Source organism: Lagopus leucura, unplaced genomic scaffold, assembly GCF_019238085.1.
Source record: "Lagopus leucura isolate 7727_CA_CO unplaced genomic scaffold, USGS_WTPT01 Super-Scaffold_100009, whole genome shotgun sequence".
Taxonomy (NCBI): Eukaryota; Metazoa; Chordata; class Aves; order Galliformes; family Phasianidae; genus Lagopus; species Lagopus leucura.
This window is the reverse complement of record NW_024962266.1, coordinates 23635715-23652823: the sequence shown is the minus strand read 5'-3', so window position 1 is coordinate 23652823 and position 17109 is coordinate 23635715. Positions and strand designations below refer to the sequence as shown.

General features: G+C 41.7%; 2 protein-coding genes across 3 annotated transcripts in view; both read left to right on the top strand.

Annotated features, from left to right (window-relative positions):
• The first annotated feature begins 177 nt into the window (after positions 1-177).
• On the top strand, positions 178-15417 carry ORC1 (origin recognition complex subunit 1). 2 transcript variants are annotated; one of them, XM_042873002.1, is made up of 18 exons: positions 178-256; positions 781-874; positions 1285-1412; positions 3800-3969; positions 4392-4767; positions 5190-5484; positions 5624-5728; positions 6062-6263; positions 7842-7948; positions 8551-8652; positions 9170-9341; positions 9526-9633; positions 10328-10477; positions 11742-11861; positions 12823-12989; positions 13876-13963; positions 14298-14408; positions 14769-15417. In XM_042873002.1, exons 2-18 carry the CDS (start codon positions 786-788, stop codon positions 14961-14963), a joined length of 2685 nt encoding a protein of 894 aa, XP_042728936.1. In that variant the 5' UTR covers positions 178-256; positions 781-785; the 3' UTR covers positions 14964-15417. The 2 variants fall into 2 exon arrangements, with proteins under 2 accessions (XP_042728936.1, XP_042728937.1); XM_042873003.1 differs by lacking the exons at positions 178-256; positions 14298-14408 and having other exon boundaries at positions 759-874.
• Positions 15418-16050: 633 nt separating this feature from the next.
• CC2D1B (coiled-coil and C2 domain containing 1B) overlaps positions 16051-17109 on the top strand; it is a 30438-nt gene continuing 29379 nt past the window's right edge. Inside the window, exon 1 of the mRNA XM_042873609.1 lies at positions 16051-16193. Coding sequence (XP_042729543.1) covers positions 16128-16193 — 66 coding nt within the window. The 5' untranslated portion in view covers positions 16051-16127. The remainder of the gene's footprint in view (positions 16194-17109) is intronic.

Genomic DNA, 17109 nt, shown 5'->3' with positions numbered 1-17109 from the left:
TTCCGCTTCCTGTCCCCCACCCCGCCACGTTCTTTTTGGGCAGAGCATCACTTCCGGCACCCCTTCCAGATTCAAATATGGCGGCACCGCCTGGCTACCTTCTCCCGTCCTCTCCGTTCTGTGCGCACGCGCGGCGGAGGGGGCGGGGCGGGGCTGCGGGTGGGCTTTGGCGCGAAATTCTATCGCGGGGGTGGCGGGAGCTCGCGGCGCTACCGTTGGTGCTGCTGCTGCGTGCAGGGATCGCTGAGGTTTTGCGGTGAGTGGGGCTGCGGTCCCTGAGGGCAGCGGGCGGGCGGCTGGCTGGCTGGCTGGCTGGGTTGCTCGTTCTGTGAGGGCGCTTCGGGGTCTCTGCGGGTTCGACCCCGTCCGGCGCCATGGCCACGCGGGCTGTTTGGCGGTAGGAAAGCAACCGTGGGGACGGCGGCTCTGAGGCCAAAAAAGGAAGAGGGAGGGGAGATGAAGCGTGCGCGACTGTTTCACCCGCCGCGTTCGTGGGAGATGGGCGAAAACCAGCGAGGAGAAGCGCTCAAACGGCCTTCGGTGTGCGAGGGCATTGTCAGGGAAAAGGGGGCCCTCAGGGCGGGTTTAACCCCGGCGGTTTAACGCGAGCGGCGGGCGGGGACTGAGGTTGGGAGCTGGGGCTACGTCTTAATCTGCAACGCTTGGGGGAACCGGGGACTGACGGCCATTCCCGCGGTTTGGAAAACTTGAGTGTTGTCCCCTCTTATTTTTAAGCTATAAGCGATAATTGCTCGCTTATGTGCTTATTCTTTTCCTCAGGAATCATGGACACCGGTCAGCAGAGCAAAATCATTTATTCCTGGTATGGAAAGCCCATGAGCTCAGACAGAAAGCTGAGGACTCTGCAGTACAAGTAAAAAACGTTTGTTGCTGTTTTTCTTAGGGGGACGTAAGCAGTAAGCAGTGACACTTGCTTTGCCTTTTTGATGTCACTTAGGTTAATTGGGCTGTGAGAAAATTACTAAATAACAGTAGTTTTGTCGTACTGTCATGACATTGTGTGTGTACCACAGAAAGTGTTGTCATAAAGCTCTTGAAATGTAAATTGCGTGTTTGAGCATAAGCACTTAATTATAATCTGTAAATAAGTGTTAACTGCCTATTCAAAATACAAGTGAAGGTTTTTAATTGGGAAGTTTTGTTGTTGTTTTTAAACTTTAGTCTTTGTTGGAGGGGCTATAAGTGGCTTTAAGTTGGGCAGGAGGTCAGATTTGATGGCATGTGAGTTGTAAAGGATGTTAAACTGTCTGCATCATTTTCTAGAGGAATTCTTATCAAATCAGAGAGAAGCAAAACAGAAAGATGTATACAGCTTGGTGACTTTGTTCTAATAGAAGGGGAGAATGCAGATCAACCTTTTGTGGCACAACTCCTGGATTTGTACGAAGATGGTAAGAAATAAAAACTCACCTCCTACATGAGGAATCTTAAAATGCTTTAAAGATAACTATACCATGGGGATGTGATTAGCATTAATGCTGTATTGCTGCTCTAAGTTATTACAGGAACGGGACTGTGCTGATCACTGCTTGTGTATGCACGTTCTCCCTAAAAGTTTGGTGCCAATTTCATCTAAATTGGATAGCTAAATGCAGTTGAAAGGCTTTAAAAGGCACAGTCTTTTGCTTACTTGTTTACTTCTAGAATAAATAGTCCTTGAGGAAGGCAATGTGAGCTCTTGCTTCATTTAGATATTGGAGAATCCCACTGGAACAAGAGTGCTGCAGCCCTGAGACTTACGTGTTATTAGACACCAAGGATTTCAGTGTAACATACACAGCTGAATAAATAGGCTTGTCACTTCTGTCTCTTATTCGTACTACTTATACTGCTTATTTGTAGGTAGAGGCAGATATGAAACGATAAGTCATGGCAGGCAAGTGGCACAAAGGCTATGTAGAGTCTGAATGAGAAACTATTCATTAGCTAACCCTCATTTCTTTCAACAGCTGTTGTTTCTTTTGATCTGCGTTGATAATATTTTGTGGGTTTTCTCATTCAAAACAAAAATACATGGAATGATGCGTATTTGTAATGCACATTTATTGTAACAACTGAATATTCTTTTCATGCTGGACTGAAATTTATCAATCTTTCTTGAAAAGGTTTTCCATGTCTTTGACAGAGTCGTTAAAGATGCTTGGTTTTGTTTTCATTTGAAGATGAACACCTTAAAATATGAATAGGAGCATAAAAACTGTATTATGTTTTAAATTTCTTTTAACTCTATCCATGAGGAACTTTCTCATGCCGTTTATTCAGACTTTCTTCTCTGGTATTTCACAGCAGGATTCTCTGGTTCGTTAGTCAGTGAGCAAACATTTCTGGTTTATCTTTAAAATAACCCTGAAATTAGCAGTAATGTTATGAAATTTCTCAGTTCTCCTTTTATGTCCACTGCTTAGTGGAGTTAGATCGCATGCGTGCCAATATGGAACCTCTTCTTTTGTGACAGTGAAATGTTAGATTATTACAGAATGGCTTGGCTTGAGAAGGACCACGAAGATCATCTCGTTTCAACCCCCCTGCTATGTACAGGGTAGCCAACCAGCAGACCAGGCTGCCCAGAGCCACATCCAGCCTGGCCTTGGATGCCTCCAGGGATGGGACATCCACAGCCACCTTGGGCAGCCTGTTCCAGTGCCTCACCACTCTCTGTGTGAAAAAGATTAGCTGATCTAAGTGAATTCTGTGATTTGAGGCTTGGCATAGGTATCATCGTAAGCTGTGTCAGTCTCAATTCAGATATCAACTCGTCAATGACATCAGTTAATCATCAACTCAGACTCACAGTCTCATATCAGTTACTTTCTCACCTATGTCCATGTTGGATTTTTATCCTTGGTGGCTCATTTCTAGGCATTTTTGTTTCGAATTTCCCAGTGTGTGAGGAGGGAACAGATACGGGAGTTTTGTGGAACTCCTGGACAAAGAGCCTGCTTGCATGGGTTCTAAGAAATAAGGCTGGCATTTTCTTAACATTTACATAACTACATACATTTGTAAATTTACTTCTGTGCACACATGACTGACTCCCAGAGTAAAGCACTTAAGTACTTGTTATGTGACATTTCAAAATAAAAGGCTCTTTAGAAACAGCTCTCTTTAGATCAGGCTTTAGTTCTTTGACTGAACTATACGGAAGATGCACTTTAAATTTAAATTCTCAGTGAAATTCCCCAGGATCAGGTTGTTCAATCTTTCTCTAAATTAATCCAAGTCACTCCCAGCAAGTGCTGTAGTGCCCAAAGTTTTCCCTGACTGTCCCACGTCTGTCTAGCGAGCGCTGAACAACGTGGCTGTGGTATCCCTGTGGTTCACCAGAAGTGTGCGATTCCATCCAGTAACCAGTGGCACAGCTGTGGTGCCCTTAATGTGGTACTGCAGTAGTGATGAATTGGAATCCTGAGCTTTGATGTTATTAAATGTCACTCTTCTAAAGTATTTGCATTGCTGATAGTATAGAACTGTCTGCATACTTTCTTGCCAGAGCTATGAGAGCTGTAACTTCTGCATCATTTGTCAGTTTCTAGTTTTGGCCTTAACTCTGTTTGACCTAGAGCTAATTTATCTCCCTCATTCATCTGGAAAATTTTTCATCCTCTTTTTTTCTAAATTTATAACTTTTTTCTCAGTAAAAAGTTAAGGAAGAACACTGCTTTTCAGTACATAAATGCAAAGTGTCTTGTGCAGTATTTTAGTTGAAGTCACCAAGGTCTGGTAAGAACTATTTGTGGCACGAGAGAATCCTTAGTGTTCATTTTCTTTTCATTTGTAGGGGCTCAGCAGAAGCATGCAGTTGTGCAGTGGTTCACTCATATTACAGAGGTACCTAAGAATAAGCAGAAACTGCTTAAAAGAAGGATTTCTTCCCAGGAAGTGTTTTTTGATCTAGTTTCTGGCTATGACACTGACATAGCTGTGGAGACTATCATCGAAAGTGTGCTGGTACGTACTGCAGCCTATCTACATGCAGAGGGAAAAAAGAAACAAACAATTTGGAAAACAGAACAGTGCAGCTGCTTCACTTCCTTCTGAACTGAACGTGCAAGGTGCATTTGATTGCTAATGAAGTTGTGCAGGATGGTTGAAAACTCAGTACTCCTCCTTTCTTCCATCCCCAAATGACTTTGGTTATGGGCAGCCAGCCCATCTAGAGGATTGCATGGAAGGAAGTAATGTGATGGAGGCCTGTCATGGTTTGACAGGGCCTGTAGCAGGGTAACACTGTGCCAATTGTTTTGTAGGCTGAACTCGTTGCCATTTTTAATGAAGATCCATGAGTTCCAGCCATGAGATATGTGAAGAGAAAACGGTTGAATGCTAAATTAGCAGTATGCATGTGTTGGTATTTTTTTCTCCTTTTTCAGGTAATACCACTGCGTCTGAAGGATGAACTACCTACTAGATTAAAAAAGGAGAAAATCTTCTGCGTGAAACAGTCTTGGGATGGGAAATGCTTTAGGGTTTTGTCCCCAGACACGTTCTCTATGCTGAATGAAGCTAACAAGAAAGGAGATGGCATCCCAAACTCTGTCAGCTCTTTTGTTCCTTCGGAGATCACTTCCTCTGTGAAAAAAGAGACCAAGAAGGTTGCTTGGAGTGCCCCAAAAACAAAAAATGTTGAGATGGAAATAGAATCAAAACATTCTGCTTCTAAGTCTTCCCTTTCTAAGAAGAGACATTCGCTAAGAATAGATAATGGCACCAAAAATCCAACTGCAAGAAAGAAGTTAGATTTGAGCAGTATGTATATGTCAGTATGTGTATTCTGTCCATTTGGTTGTTTTGGATGTAGTATTGTGACTCCATCTTGACCTCACAATGTCTGCCTTATTTTTCCTTACTTTTCTGGCTAATGGTATACAAGAAGGTTTACGTTGGATTGACTGAATGAACACATTTGGACCATATATTCAAACTGAAAGCTGAGTGAAGTTAGAAGTGATAGAACCTGATTTTTCACTTTTCTATGTTGTTGTATTCATAGAGGGAATGCATGCTTTCCAGTAATTCAGTTTTCTGTCCACAAAGCTTAATGCCATCACGTTTCATGTAAATTACAGCTCTGAGTCATACAGTGTCTGCTGAAACTACTGTCTTCCCTGAAACTTCTAACTCAAACCATCCATGTTAAAGCCTGACAAAATCTTGCTTTTCATTCCTAGGTCCCACAAGATCTTCGAAAGGCAAACTCCTGGAAGAGGATGTTTTGGAACTTTTAGATGATGTCTATGATTCTCAACTGTTAAAGCCAACAGCTATTAAAAGAAAAGTGAAATTCACTGAAATTCTAAGCTCGCCACCAAAAATAGCTTGTGCCAATGATAAGCTGGAGTCAGTGTTTGGTACAGCAGAGCACCAGGAGGTGTTTAGTGATACGTTAAGACTGTCCCCTTATAGGAAGGTTGAAGACTCTAATGAGAAAGTCAAGAATCTTAATATGGAAGATGATGCTATAGTGTAAGTAACAGTATTTTCTTAACTATTTTTGTATTTGCATTGAGTTCACAGGCTTAACAGTAGAGCCTGAAGTTTAAAGGGCTTCCTCTCCATCATTACAAGTGTGGTCCAGATAAAAGTAGCTCTGTGTTCTTTACAGCTTAACTGGACATAAGGAGCTGGGGAGTCAGAGCCCAGCGGTGACCCCTCGTTCTCGTAGGACATGTACACAGGAGACAAGCACTCGCATTGCAGAACAAATCAGGTGAACTTTTGCTTTCATGCAATCTTGTTCAAATGTCTTTTGACACCTCAAAGCCTCAAGAGTTTGTATAGCTTAATAGAAATATTGCAGAGTGGGTAAAAACTGTCTTATATTAAGAAACATTAAGCTGACTTCCTTTAATACTTGTCTGTTAAATAGCTATGGAAAATTAATGGTTGAAGTGGAGTATAAGTTGACTTGCTGATTATAGGCACCTTACAGGAAGAACTGAAAATGTACCAAATGACACTGTAGTGAGCAGTCATATGTAGTTTATTTAAAAAAAAAAAGGCAAAAAAAAAACCCAAAACAACTGTCATTTCTTTCTGATAGCTTATTAAACATGCTAGAATCAAAGGAGACAGAGGATTTTCTGTCTAGCTCGGATGGTTCTTACTCCTCAAGTAGTGAGGAAGAAGATAGTGATGTGGGCTGCACACCAGAGAAGAAAACCAAATCGAGCAGAATGTTCAGCACCCCAAAATCTTCAAGGAAGCCGTCAGTTCACACTCCTGCCAAGACCCCAAGGAAAACAGTAAGGTTCCTTAGAGCTGCTGACATTTTAAAAGGTTTTCTTTATTGTTTCTAATCCTTTTTTTTTTTTTTTTTAATGCTCAATGCCTGTATGCCAAAGTTAAGTATCTGAGCTCCTATGCTTTAGATGAAACGGTTGTATGATTTTCAGTATGAAAATACAGTACTTGCTTATCCTCAATGTTACAACAGTGTTGATCAGAAAACTCTCCAGCCTAAGCAAAGGAAATGTTGGATTAGGCTGGAGCTGACTAGTGACTGCTGAATGTGCTGGGTTGGTTGGTTTGTTATGTGGCTGTAATGTCTTGGCTTGCTTTGAGGAAGGACAGGGGAGAGAATTAGGAAGGGAGGAAGAACATTAGCATGTCCTGAATCAGTAGTTCTTAGGCTGTGGATTCAGGTCATCTACTAGTGATACATAAGTGAAAGTCTTGTGTGAATCACTGGGCAGCTTTACAAGAGAAGAATCCCTAGGGTATAATTAGTTGTTTGGTTTTTTAAGATGATTTGAGGAAACTGTTTGAAACACCTGAATGGTGCTGTGTTTCTCAACCGCTATTCTCAAGAAAAAAAAAAAAAATAAGCTCCATGCTGGTTCAAAGGAAGGCAAGAGATAATGAAATGATGGATTTGTTTCTACATGAGAAACTACTGAAAGCGGTACATGAATTATGAATCTTAAAATGAGACAGTGTGGGAGGAGATATAGGGTAGGTGTGTGAAGTCACAAGTGGTGGAAGAGTGGAGCAGAAACTGTTTTTTCTCTCCCAGTATGATCTACAGGCTCTCAAATAAACCTGGTAGGAATTATGATTAAAAGCAATTAGTCAGTTATTCAGTGAGTAGTTAGGCTTGTGCAGTTCTTGGGCAAGCAGTATTTTTACTGTACAAATATTATGTGAATTCAGTGAACAACTGACTTAAGTACCCAAGAATGATCCATTTCTGAATAGTCTTTGGTCAGTGCAATCTTCATATATTGCAGGAAGCTGTAAGTTCAGGACTGTGCTGTGCAGTGTTTATGGCTGTGCTAAAGACAGGATGGCCAGCAGTTTGTCATAGTGTCACAGCCACTGGGCTTGGGATGGGGATATTTTGGGGGGCTAATTAAAATCGGCCTCTGTTTATGTAAAGTGTAACACAGAAATCCTAGCACAACTAGAGCTTGTAGGCACAATGAGGAAGAATATATAAGATACTGCGTGGCTTTTTTGTTTGGACAGTGAAATACAGATCATTAGTTTCTAGTTGTTTGCTCTTTCTTGAGAACCAGGTCACTTTGGAACACTGAGTTACAGAACGTAAAGAACTTTAAAGTATTTCAGCAAATCAAAAGGTGAAGTTGTCTGTGTCGCTATTTTGCCTGCTGGTTTCTTTGTCTCCTCAAGGAAGAAAAAGACCATGAGACTTATTTTGGCAATGCTTTCCTGTAAGGACCGTGCCTCCTTTCACCTTGTACTTTGACATCTCCAGGAAGTTTGTATAATCAACGTTTCAGAGGCTTATATGAATGGTCTGTTTCTGGTAGAAATCCCTGTATGTAGCACATCTGTCTGAGATCCTAATTTTTTCTTCTCAGCCCTTACTGGGAACACCCAGGACACCCCGGAATGCAACTCCTGAAATTCCCAGGCGCAGCCATGCAGCACAGAAACCAACCAGTGTACTGGAAGAAGCCAGATTAAGGTAACGTTCACTGAAGGCAGGAAATGCTAAAATAGGGTAATGTCACCTTTACCAGACTGAATAAATTCAGTGAACATGGGTAATATTTTGATTTCAGAGGAACACTAAGGAATGGACAATAAATACTATAATTAGAGGTGGCTATAGTACTACCTCTACGATTGCAAGTCATTGTAACTAGTTCTTAGTGCTAAATTCTTCAGAGTTAGGTATCTGTCTTTATTCTAACACTCAAAAAAATAAAAGCAAAGATCTTCTCTTGTAGATTTTACTGGTACTATGAGCACCATCCTACAAGCTATCACCTCTTTTTATCCCTACTATACCTCATTTCATACTATTTGATGATGATGATTGTTCAGCCATCTTAAAGCTCAAAAGCTTAAAACCTCTAGAGAGACTAGACTGTTTCATTTGGACACTTGACATTGGTGTTCAAACCTAAAGTGTGTAAGATTTAAGAACTACACAGAGCTGTGAAGGGAAGAGGTGGGAGGGACCTGCTATTTGCTTTGCCCCTTAAGGCCCTTCAGGAAGATCTGTGAAAATACAACTCTTTGGCCTCCGGTTTGTTTGACTCCTTTGTTTGTTTTAATCAAAAGGCTGCACGTTTCTGCTGTCCCAGAGTCTTTGCCCTGTCGTGAGGAGGAATTCCAGGATATCTATAACTTTGTGGAAAGCAAACTTATTGATGGCACAGGAGGGTGAGTTCGTTGGTGAGGCTGTGTAACTGAGATCACACATACCTATGGTGCACTGTCAGTCAATCAAGGCTGCTTTTATTTAAAATGCTATCCTTGTTTGACTGAAGTAAAGATCCTAGTTGAATTTTCCAGCGTGTTTTTTTTTCCTTGAGAGCTTGTTGTGTGTGTAAATAATATGTAAATATATTTCCTTTATTGTACAAATTCAAATTTAAGACAGAAATGCCTAGTCAATTTTAGATGTCTGGGAGAATATTTTTTTAACAAAGCAAAATTAGAATTTCTAAAGTATTTTAGATTGTTAGTTACTTTAATAATTAAAAAAAAAAACCAACAAACCTTATATTCTAATGTGTGACATGTCCTAATTAGCAATGAAGTAACTGAATGTAGGGAATTACCTGAAGAGACATAGAGGGAAGGGTATTCAAGGCAATCTCAGAGTCCAGGAACTCCAATTTCTTGATACTAAGAGTGTTACTCTTAGTAACTGCTAAAAAGGCGTTCTGTTTTGTAGGTGTATGTATATTTCTGGAGTGCCTGGAACAGGTAAAACTGCAACTGTTCATGAAGTGATTCGCTGTCTTCAGCGAGCTACAGAAGATGATGACCTACCATCATTCCAGTTCATAGAGATCAATGGCATGAAGCTTACTGATCCTCACCAAGCTTATGTGCAGATTCTAGAGGTGAGAAAAGCCTCCTCAGCTGCTCTCCTTTGAAAGAAGGGGAAGTTCAGATCCTCAATGTTTTATGGGGTTCAAGACAACTAACAATCAATACTTCTGAATGTTAAAACATACAAAGGGTTAAACTGCCTATTTCCAGAGTTTTGGTGTGATTAACCTGCAGTATAATTTAATTCTTGTCCAGTTACTGACAGGTCAGAAGGTGACAGCAGCTCATGCTGCAGTGCTGTTGGCAAAACTGTTCTGCACACCTGGACCAAAGAGGAAGACCACAGTGCTGGTAGTGGATGAGGTGGGACAAGGAATCCTTCCTTCTCTATCCTAAATCTTTCCTAAAGTATCATTTAAAAAAAAGGTTTTTAGAGAATGGAAGAACAGTGTGTTTAGAGCATATCATATATGATCTAAAGGAGAAGGCTTTGGAGTGAGGGCACTCAAATAGTTCCTCTTAGTCTCATTAGGAAACTGAATGTAGATAAGTGAGTCTCCTGTTGCCAAAATTCTTTGTCTTTATTTTCATGTTGGTTTTATGGCATAATGAATGCTGTCAGCTCCTAAATAGCATGGGATTGAACTGTTCAGAGCATGTATTTTATCTGGAAGCTGCATTTTTTTGTGGAGAGAAAATTCACAATGAAAAATCTAGTTTTGAAACTGTGAATGTACTGTGTTCAGTAATAATTTCTTTTTTTGCTATGATTCAGATCTTTGCATGGCTAGGTAGTTTAATTTTGTTGGATGTAATATATCACATTAGCGTTTTAAATTGCAGCTTAAGTTTGTAATGAATACTTTTCAGAGAGAGATTAGAGCTGTAATTCAAAAAATGCAGTACTATTAGCAGATTAGCAAAGGAAATGCAGAGAGACACCTTATTCAGTATTATGTGAGAAGTGTTTTGTGGCAGAACTAACTCTCAAACCTCACTGTAAGTTGTACTGTTACAAGACATTCTTTTTCAGTCAGGTTCTTATCTTTTTCTTCAGCTTGATCTTCTGTGGACCCGAAAGCAGAATGTGATGTACAACTTATTTGACTGGCCGACTCAAAAGCACTCCAAGTTAATCATCCTGGCCATTGCTAACACCATGGACTTGCCAGAGAGAATAATGATGAACAGAGTATCTAGCAGGCTGGTATGTCCTCTAACAATTAGGTTGCTAAGCTTAAAGAACTGATTGAGTCCTGCATGCAATCAAAAGTAATCTGGGAGGGAAAGGTAGAGTGGGTTACATCAGAAGTTAAATAATTATAAACAATTATAATTCTCTCTTGTCTCCGTAGGGCAGATGATCATATAAATCTTAGCAAAATAAGCACAGGAGCCAGCTCACTGGTCAGATGTTATGCTAGATAAGAACACTCTGTTCCTGTAAGAATGAATTAAGAAAAAGAAGGCAGATGTCTTTTTAAACATATTAAGTTTTGTATAATTGAATTCTGTGCATCATGGTGAAGCTGCTACTCCAGAGTTCAGAGAAATTTCCTTCTGTTTTCCCTTGCTATTTCCTCTTTCATTTCTGGCACAGATTACTTGTCTCTGTTTGCTCTAATCAGATGGTGGATTTTTTGTTCAATACCTTTGGTCAGGAAATTGGATGTACTCTATACATGTGTTTAATCCATTGTCCTAGGTCTTTGTTTCAGTGCTTCCATAAGAAGTGATTTGCGAAAACAGTGCTCTGCCTTCATCCTTCTGTGACTCAAAAATAGTGGCACAGTAACTGTGAATTGTTTTTTCCCACTCACTGAACCTGCAGATTAGCTGAAGCTCTGAGAATCCATGTAGTCAAGGGAGAGGAATTCATAAGGGATGTAAAGCTTTGCCTCCTGCAGGATGTGAAAGACAGTACATCATATATAAATCGTACATTGGCCTTCTCATCTGAAATCAGTTGTTATTAGCTTGAGCCAGAGGTGGATTTGTAGTTCACTGCTGGTTGTTGACTTGCAGGTCTAACATTAAGTCAACAGTGTGACTGTATGCATGCACATAGACATGCTAAAGAAGAGGTGGATAGTTTTGGTAGGTTCTGCTGTTACTGTACTTAAAAATCAGTGTAAACAGTAGTAATCAAAAGATTCTTATATTGGTGGCTCTAGTTTATTTACAAATTTTGTAAGAGAACTTGGATTCTAATAGCATGCACCACTAGCTCTGCCCTTCTGGGGCAGTGATCTGCACTCCATCTGTTTCACTGGTGGATGTGCATACTTATTTTACAAATGCAAAGCAGAAAAAAAAAGATTAAAGCTTATCAAAGCTTGGAGGGGAAGAATGAGAAACAGATGAAACAGACTGCTCCAACCACAGAAGTTGTAACTGCTAACAATGCAAGCTATGCTTGAATAGTTTAAGTACTGCAAGCACTTCTCACTGCATTTTATTGTTTACTATAGGGTCTCACCAGAATGTCCTTTCAGCCTTACACCTACAAACAACTACAGCAAATTATTTCGTCTAGACTGAACAGTGTGAAGGCATTTGAGGAGGATGCAATTCAGCTAGTTTCCAGAAAGGTAAATATAGTACAAATATTATCCTCTGTGTTGAGCCAGGTGAAAGTTATGGGGATGTGAAAGAATTCAGTAACAGTAATCTCAGTTCTGTGGGTGCACATTCTGCTGTGGGGACAAAGTGAGGCACCAGTAGTGGATCCTGCACTGTTCTTTCTTTGAAGTATGCATGGCATTTTTGCAGGAAACATGCAAAGCAGTGTCCCGTTTTTTCCACCTGCTTTGAGAAGGTTACTTAATGATACAATGTCAGCTTTCTACAGTGTTTGGCATAATGAATCATTGGATGGATCTTGGGGGTGGGGGAAGTCTAGTATGCAGTAACAGTGAAAATATCCATATTCATTTTGTCTTTCTCCAGATTTTCAAGGCCTCAGTGTAACCTATTCTGTTTCCAGTCTGTGTGCTCTGTAGTATAAAAAACAAATAGTGCCTTAGGGGTCAATAGCTTCTCAAATTAAGATATGTGCATGGTCTAATGAAAACTTCATTAAAATTGTAAGCTGCAAGTGGGGTTTTAAGAGGTATTTAGTTTCAAAAATTTTGTAAGCCTAAAGTTCTTCGGACACTTGCAAGTGTAAATCCATTATCTCAAGTAGTTGTGAACTCTTCAAAATAATGTTACTTTGTGTATGAAAAACAGAATTTTTGCTTTTTTTGCTGTGAGAATGTGGACTGTGCTAAGGTACTCAAAATGTTTCTGAGAAGTTTTGAATTAAACTGTTCATGCTGAATTTCCTAGATTTTCTAACCTTCTGTGGTTTTAGAAGAAAAGTTCAGTCTCAAATTAGTGGGTGTAGGGGAGTTGCTTTTGATCAGTAAGATCAAAATTTTGACGAATGTTTCAAATCTGGATTTGCATAACACAGTCCACCTGTTGTTTGTTTTTCTGGCCTATTGATTCTACAAGCTGAGAGTTGTTTAGCAAAGAAATATTTTACAAACCTGTCATGTTTACTTTCAGGTAGCAGCACTGTCTGGTGATGCAAGGCGTTGCCTTGATATCTGCAGAAGGGCTGCTGAGATCTGTGAGTTTTCTAGCCAAAAGAGTTCTCATGAGATAGTCAGGATGGCCCACATAACACAAGCCATAGATGAAATGTTTTCATCACCGTACATAAAAGCAATCAGGTAAAAATATTTCTCTGGCTTTTATTTGCTTTTGTGTCATTTTCACTGTGCTATTTTTCAAAAGCCTTCTGTCTATCTTTACGCTCCCTTTAGAGTGCATGTAATGCATTGTGTTCTGCTGAAATACGATTTTAAAAACAATAATGTCAGCACAGAAGAGGGATACAAAACAGAAATGAAAGATGGGAAAACAAGGTGCAGAAATTTCTTGTTTAAAGTTAAATGTTTCCATTTTAGCCTTTCCCTCAGGGATTTTGAGATGTTATGATTGTCCCTGTTTACTGTATTGTGTCTGAAAAATGTTAATTTGTTAATTCATAAATGTAAACTGACTGTAACACATTGCAAAGCATGTATGGAGTTCAATATGGATTCTGCCTTTTTCAGCTTCAGAGGTTCAGAATTATTAAAGGAGGCACAGACTTGTTCTGCCAGCACAGTACACTCACAGTATTATGGCATTACACAGTTCTGTAACTCATAGAGATTTACCATGTTAATTTTTGATCTCATGTCATTCCTCACACGAATGCTTGTAACAAACAAGGATCTGTACAACTAGCAAACCGTGTGGCACTTAACTGATCCTTTAAGCTTTATATTCTGCATGGAATCAAATGTCTTGTTCAGACAGATAGTGAAAGGAGTGAGATGCAGTGCTCAGTATTGTCAGGGTTGCAGGTTGTACAACCCTGGGTTGTACAGGGTTGCAGGTTGTAACACGGGCTGTTTGACAAAATGTCTTGCATATTTCCACTGTCAGGTAGGATAATACTCTGCATTTAAGTGTTGCTAGCAGGTGATTTTCCTCCCAGATTTCTTTCTAAGGGCTCACGAGTTCTGAACTTTGCAGACTGATTCTTGCCCATTTTGTTTTGATGTTCAGGAATGCCTCATTGCACGAACAAATCTTTTTTAAAGCAATTTTAGCAGAGTTTCGTCAGGCGGGAGTTGAGGAGGCAACAGTTCAACAGGTATGTTAGTGTTTTGGGGTACATTTGAATGCACTGTAAAAACTCTCAGGCAACACTATAAATGTTTAAATGCTTGGGATTTGTATTCCTAGAACCTGGTGGAAAACAATATGATAATAAATTGGGTCCCAGTGGTAAGTTGGGACATGGCTGTCCAGCCCAGGTGTGCAACATAATTGGTGCTACCACTTGTAATTGGAAACACCTGCACTTACATTAGCATTACCAGTGGTTTGGCTCACATGAGGAATTTTTTTTCCTCTGTATCTGCAAATCTGTTCTTGAACATCAAAGATTATCTTGTTAGGCTGATCTCTTATACTTTTTCCCCTAGTTTTTCCTTATTGGTCACTTGCCCTGTGTGTTCCTTCTGAGTGGACAGATGGGCGATGAGCTGTACATCAGCTCTTGGGCTGCTGGATCATCTTCATTCCACATAGTCCAGGGAAGGTGTAGTAACAAATGATGGAGTGGAATTGTGGACAGACTACGTTACTACTTTTCTGAAAGAGTGGTCAGGTGCTGGAATGGGCTGCCCAGGGAGGTGGTGGAGTCACCAACTCTGGAGGTGTTGAAGGAATGTTTGGATTTTGTATTAAGGGATATGGTTGAGTGAGAACTATTGGTGATGGGTGGACAGTTGGACTGGGTGATCTCATAGCTCTTTTCCAACCTTGGTGATTCTGTGATTCAGAGATGAGGAGGGAAGGAAATTTCCCTTTTTTCACCTTGGCCCATAGACTGCAGCAGGAGGTCAACTTGAGTTACATCTTTTTTTTAACACCTTTTTTTCCTTCTTTAACAGGTCTATCATCAACACATATCACTGTGCAGAATGGAGGGCATGCAGAGCCCAACAGTGTCAGATATCTTGGCCATTTGTGCCAGGCTCGGTGCCTGCAGGCTGCTGCTGCTGGAGTCCAGCAATAAATACCTTCACATGCGTGTGCGCCTCAACATCAGCCAGGATGATGTCATGTATGCACTCAAGGATGACTAAGGCAATAGAGATTTTATTTCTATATATGTACAAATATTTTAAAGATGGTCTATTTTATTTTTTTTTTAAGTACTGATAAAATAGTAGGTTGTATTTTTAAATATTTTTGTGTGGTGTATCAAAGCACTTTGTACAATAAAGAACTTGCTTTGGAGCATTTTAAATACTTGAAATGAAACAATCTGTTTCAAAAGCACTGTTGGTAAGCAGTCCCCTTCCAGCTGTGGTGTGTGAGCTGGAATTGATTACTGGCAGCAGTGTTTCTCAGCTTATCTCTGTGGAGCTGCTTCTGTTGTGACCAGCCCTGTTGTTGTGGCATTAGTTTTTCTGTTGAGTACAAAAGATGCGTTTGAGGTATTCTTAAATCATTGTTGTTTGTGTCTTGAAAGTGAACTTTACATCTGTTGAATTAGTTGCGTGATGGATTAATTGCTACCAGGGAGCTACGCGTGTGACTGATGGCTTTTGTTGCTTTTAATCAACTTTGTGTATGTTAGCTGTTGAGAATTGCTTTAAAGAAATAACCTCAGCCATCTGCCTGAAACTTGCCTTCAACCTGACACTGCTCCCAGGCCCGTATCCAAGGCTTGAGAACTGCGTTCGTGCTGCATGAATAAAACGTGCCCCGGCTTAAGCTGCAGCTGGTAGCACCCTTCCCCGCCGCACCTGTCGGCTGTTAGAAATCAACGCGCCCAGCCCGCACCTCGCGATACCCGGCAGGCCGCGGCTGTACGGCGCTGCCCGCCCCGCTCCCGGCGCTGCTCCCGGCCCCGCCCACCGCGCAGGCGCACCGCCGTCCCGGAGCTGCGGCCCAGGCGTCCCCGGGCCGGGCGGGCCGCGTGCTGGGGGCGGCGGAGCGAGGCGGAGGTGGGCCGGGTGCCGAGCCGGGCCGGGAGGCGGCGGTCACTTATTAAGCGGCGCTCGGCCCGTCGCCTCCGCCGGCTCCTCCCTGCGCCGAGGGGAGCGGGGCAGCGCCGCCGCTTCGCCCGCCTCCGGGCGGGGCTTCCACGGGCACGAAGCGCGGCAGGGGACCGGCGGCCGTTGCTCGGGGTCGCGGCCCGCTCCGGCTCGCTGGCGCTGCCTTGAGGCTGCCGGGCGCGCTGACGCCGCGCTCCTTGTTTGTGCTCGGCCCTTAGGGACGCGGTGCTGAGGTCCGCCGGCGGCATGCTGGGCAGGAGGCACAAGAAAAGCCCTCAGGCCAAGGGCCGGGGAGCCGCGGTGGCGAAGCAGGTGAGGAAGGCGAAGGGCCGGGGTGCCGCGGGTGGGGCGGCCCGCTCAGACCTCGCTGCTGTCCTGCGGGAGGCTCGGATCTACTTCCAGTTGCCTATGGGTTGTTTTGTGCTTCCTCCTTTAGTGCCTTCTTCCTAAAGCAACGTGACGGGCAGTGTGAATGGAGTACGGCCTTGCGAGGAAGCCGCCGTGCTGTCACACTGTAATCTCTGTAGCAGACCTTATGACTCACATTTAGGGTAGTTTCCTAATCACTTGTTTTGAGATTTGATCATAAATTCAGTCTCTATATTAAATTTCTTCTCATACCTGTAAAAGCAGACGAGTAAGACTAGAATATTAAGTAACAAATTCAGGGGCAGAGATGGGAAAACAGTAAAGCAACAGTTTATTTCCTTCTGTGAGGTTATTCTTCCTTTAACAGATGGACTGATTAGCTGCTGTCACTGCTCAGTAGCTGTTGCTTAATCATTGAGAGCTTAGGTGTGCCTGCAAGTTGGTTCTGTTCATACTCGTTTCATTTGGATGTAGTTTCAGAAGTCTTGATGAGGGAGGCATGAATCTGGTAATGGTTAGCAGGCTTGGGAAGTTCAGAAAAGCATAAAGAAATAAATTTGACCAAGGCAACATTGTGGATGTGGAAATGGAAGTGGTGGAAGAGAGAGAGCGCTCATTGGAGTTCCAAAATAAGTTAGATCTAGAATGGAAGCTGATTAAGCTTTGGAGGAATAGCTGATGCAAAAATAGGGAAATAGGAGAAGAGATTGAAATGGGATCTTAGGTAAGTTACTCTGTTCTGCTGGAACCAGTATCCTTAAACCAGAGGCAGAATGGTTCTGTTAGAGATCTATGAAGTCACTTTTGCTCTAATACAATCATTTGTATTTCTCAGTTAGAGAAGTAGCGTTTAATTACA

Bases quoted from the DNA above. Each gene is read 5' to 3' on its own strand.
- ORC1 (XM_042873002.1), top strand. From the start codon at position 786: ATGGACACCGGTCAGCAGAGCAAAATCATTTATTCCTGGTATGGAAAG. The intron at 4,768-5,189 runs GTATGTATATGT...TTTCATTCCTAG, and splicing joins AAAGAAGTTAGATTTGAGCA to GTCCCACAAGATCTTCGAAA. The intron at 9,634-10,327 runs GTGGGACAAGGA...CTTTTTCTTCAG, and splicing joins CAGTGCTGGTAGTGGATGAG to CTTGATCTTCTGTGGACCCG.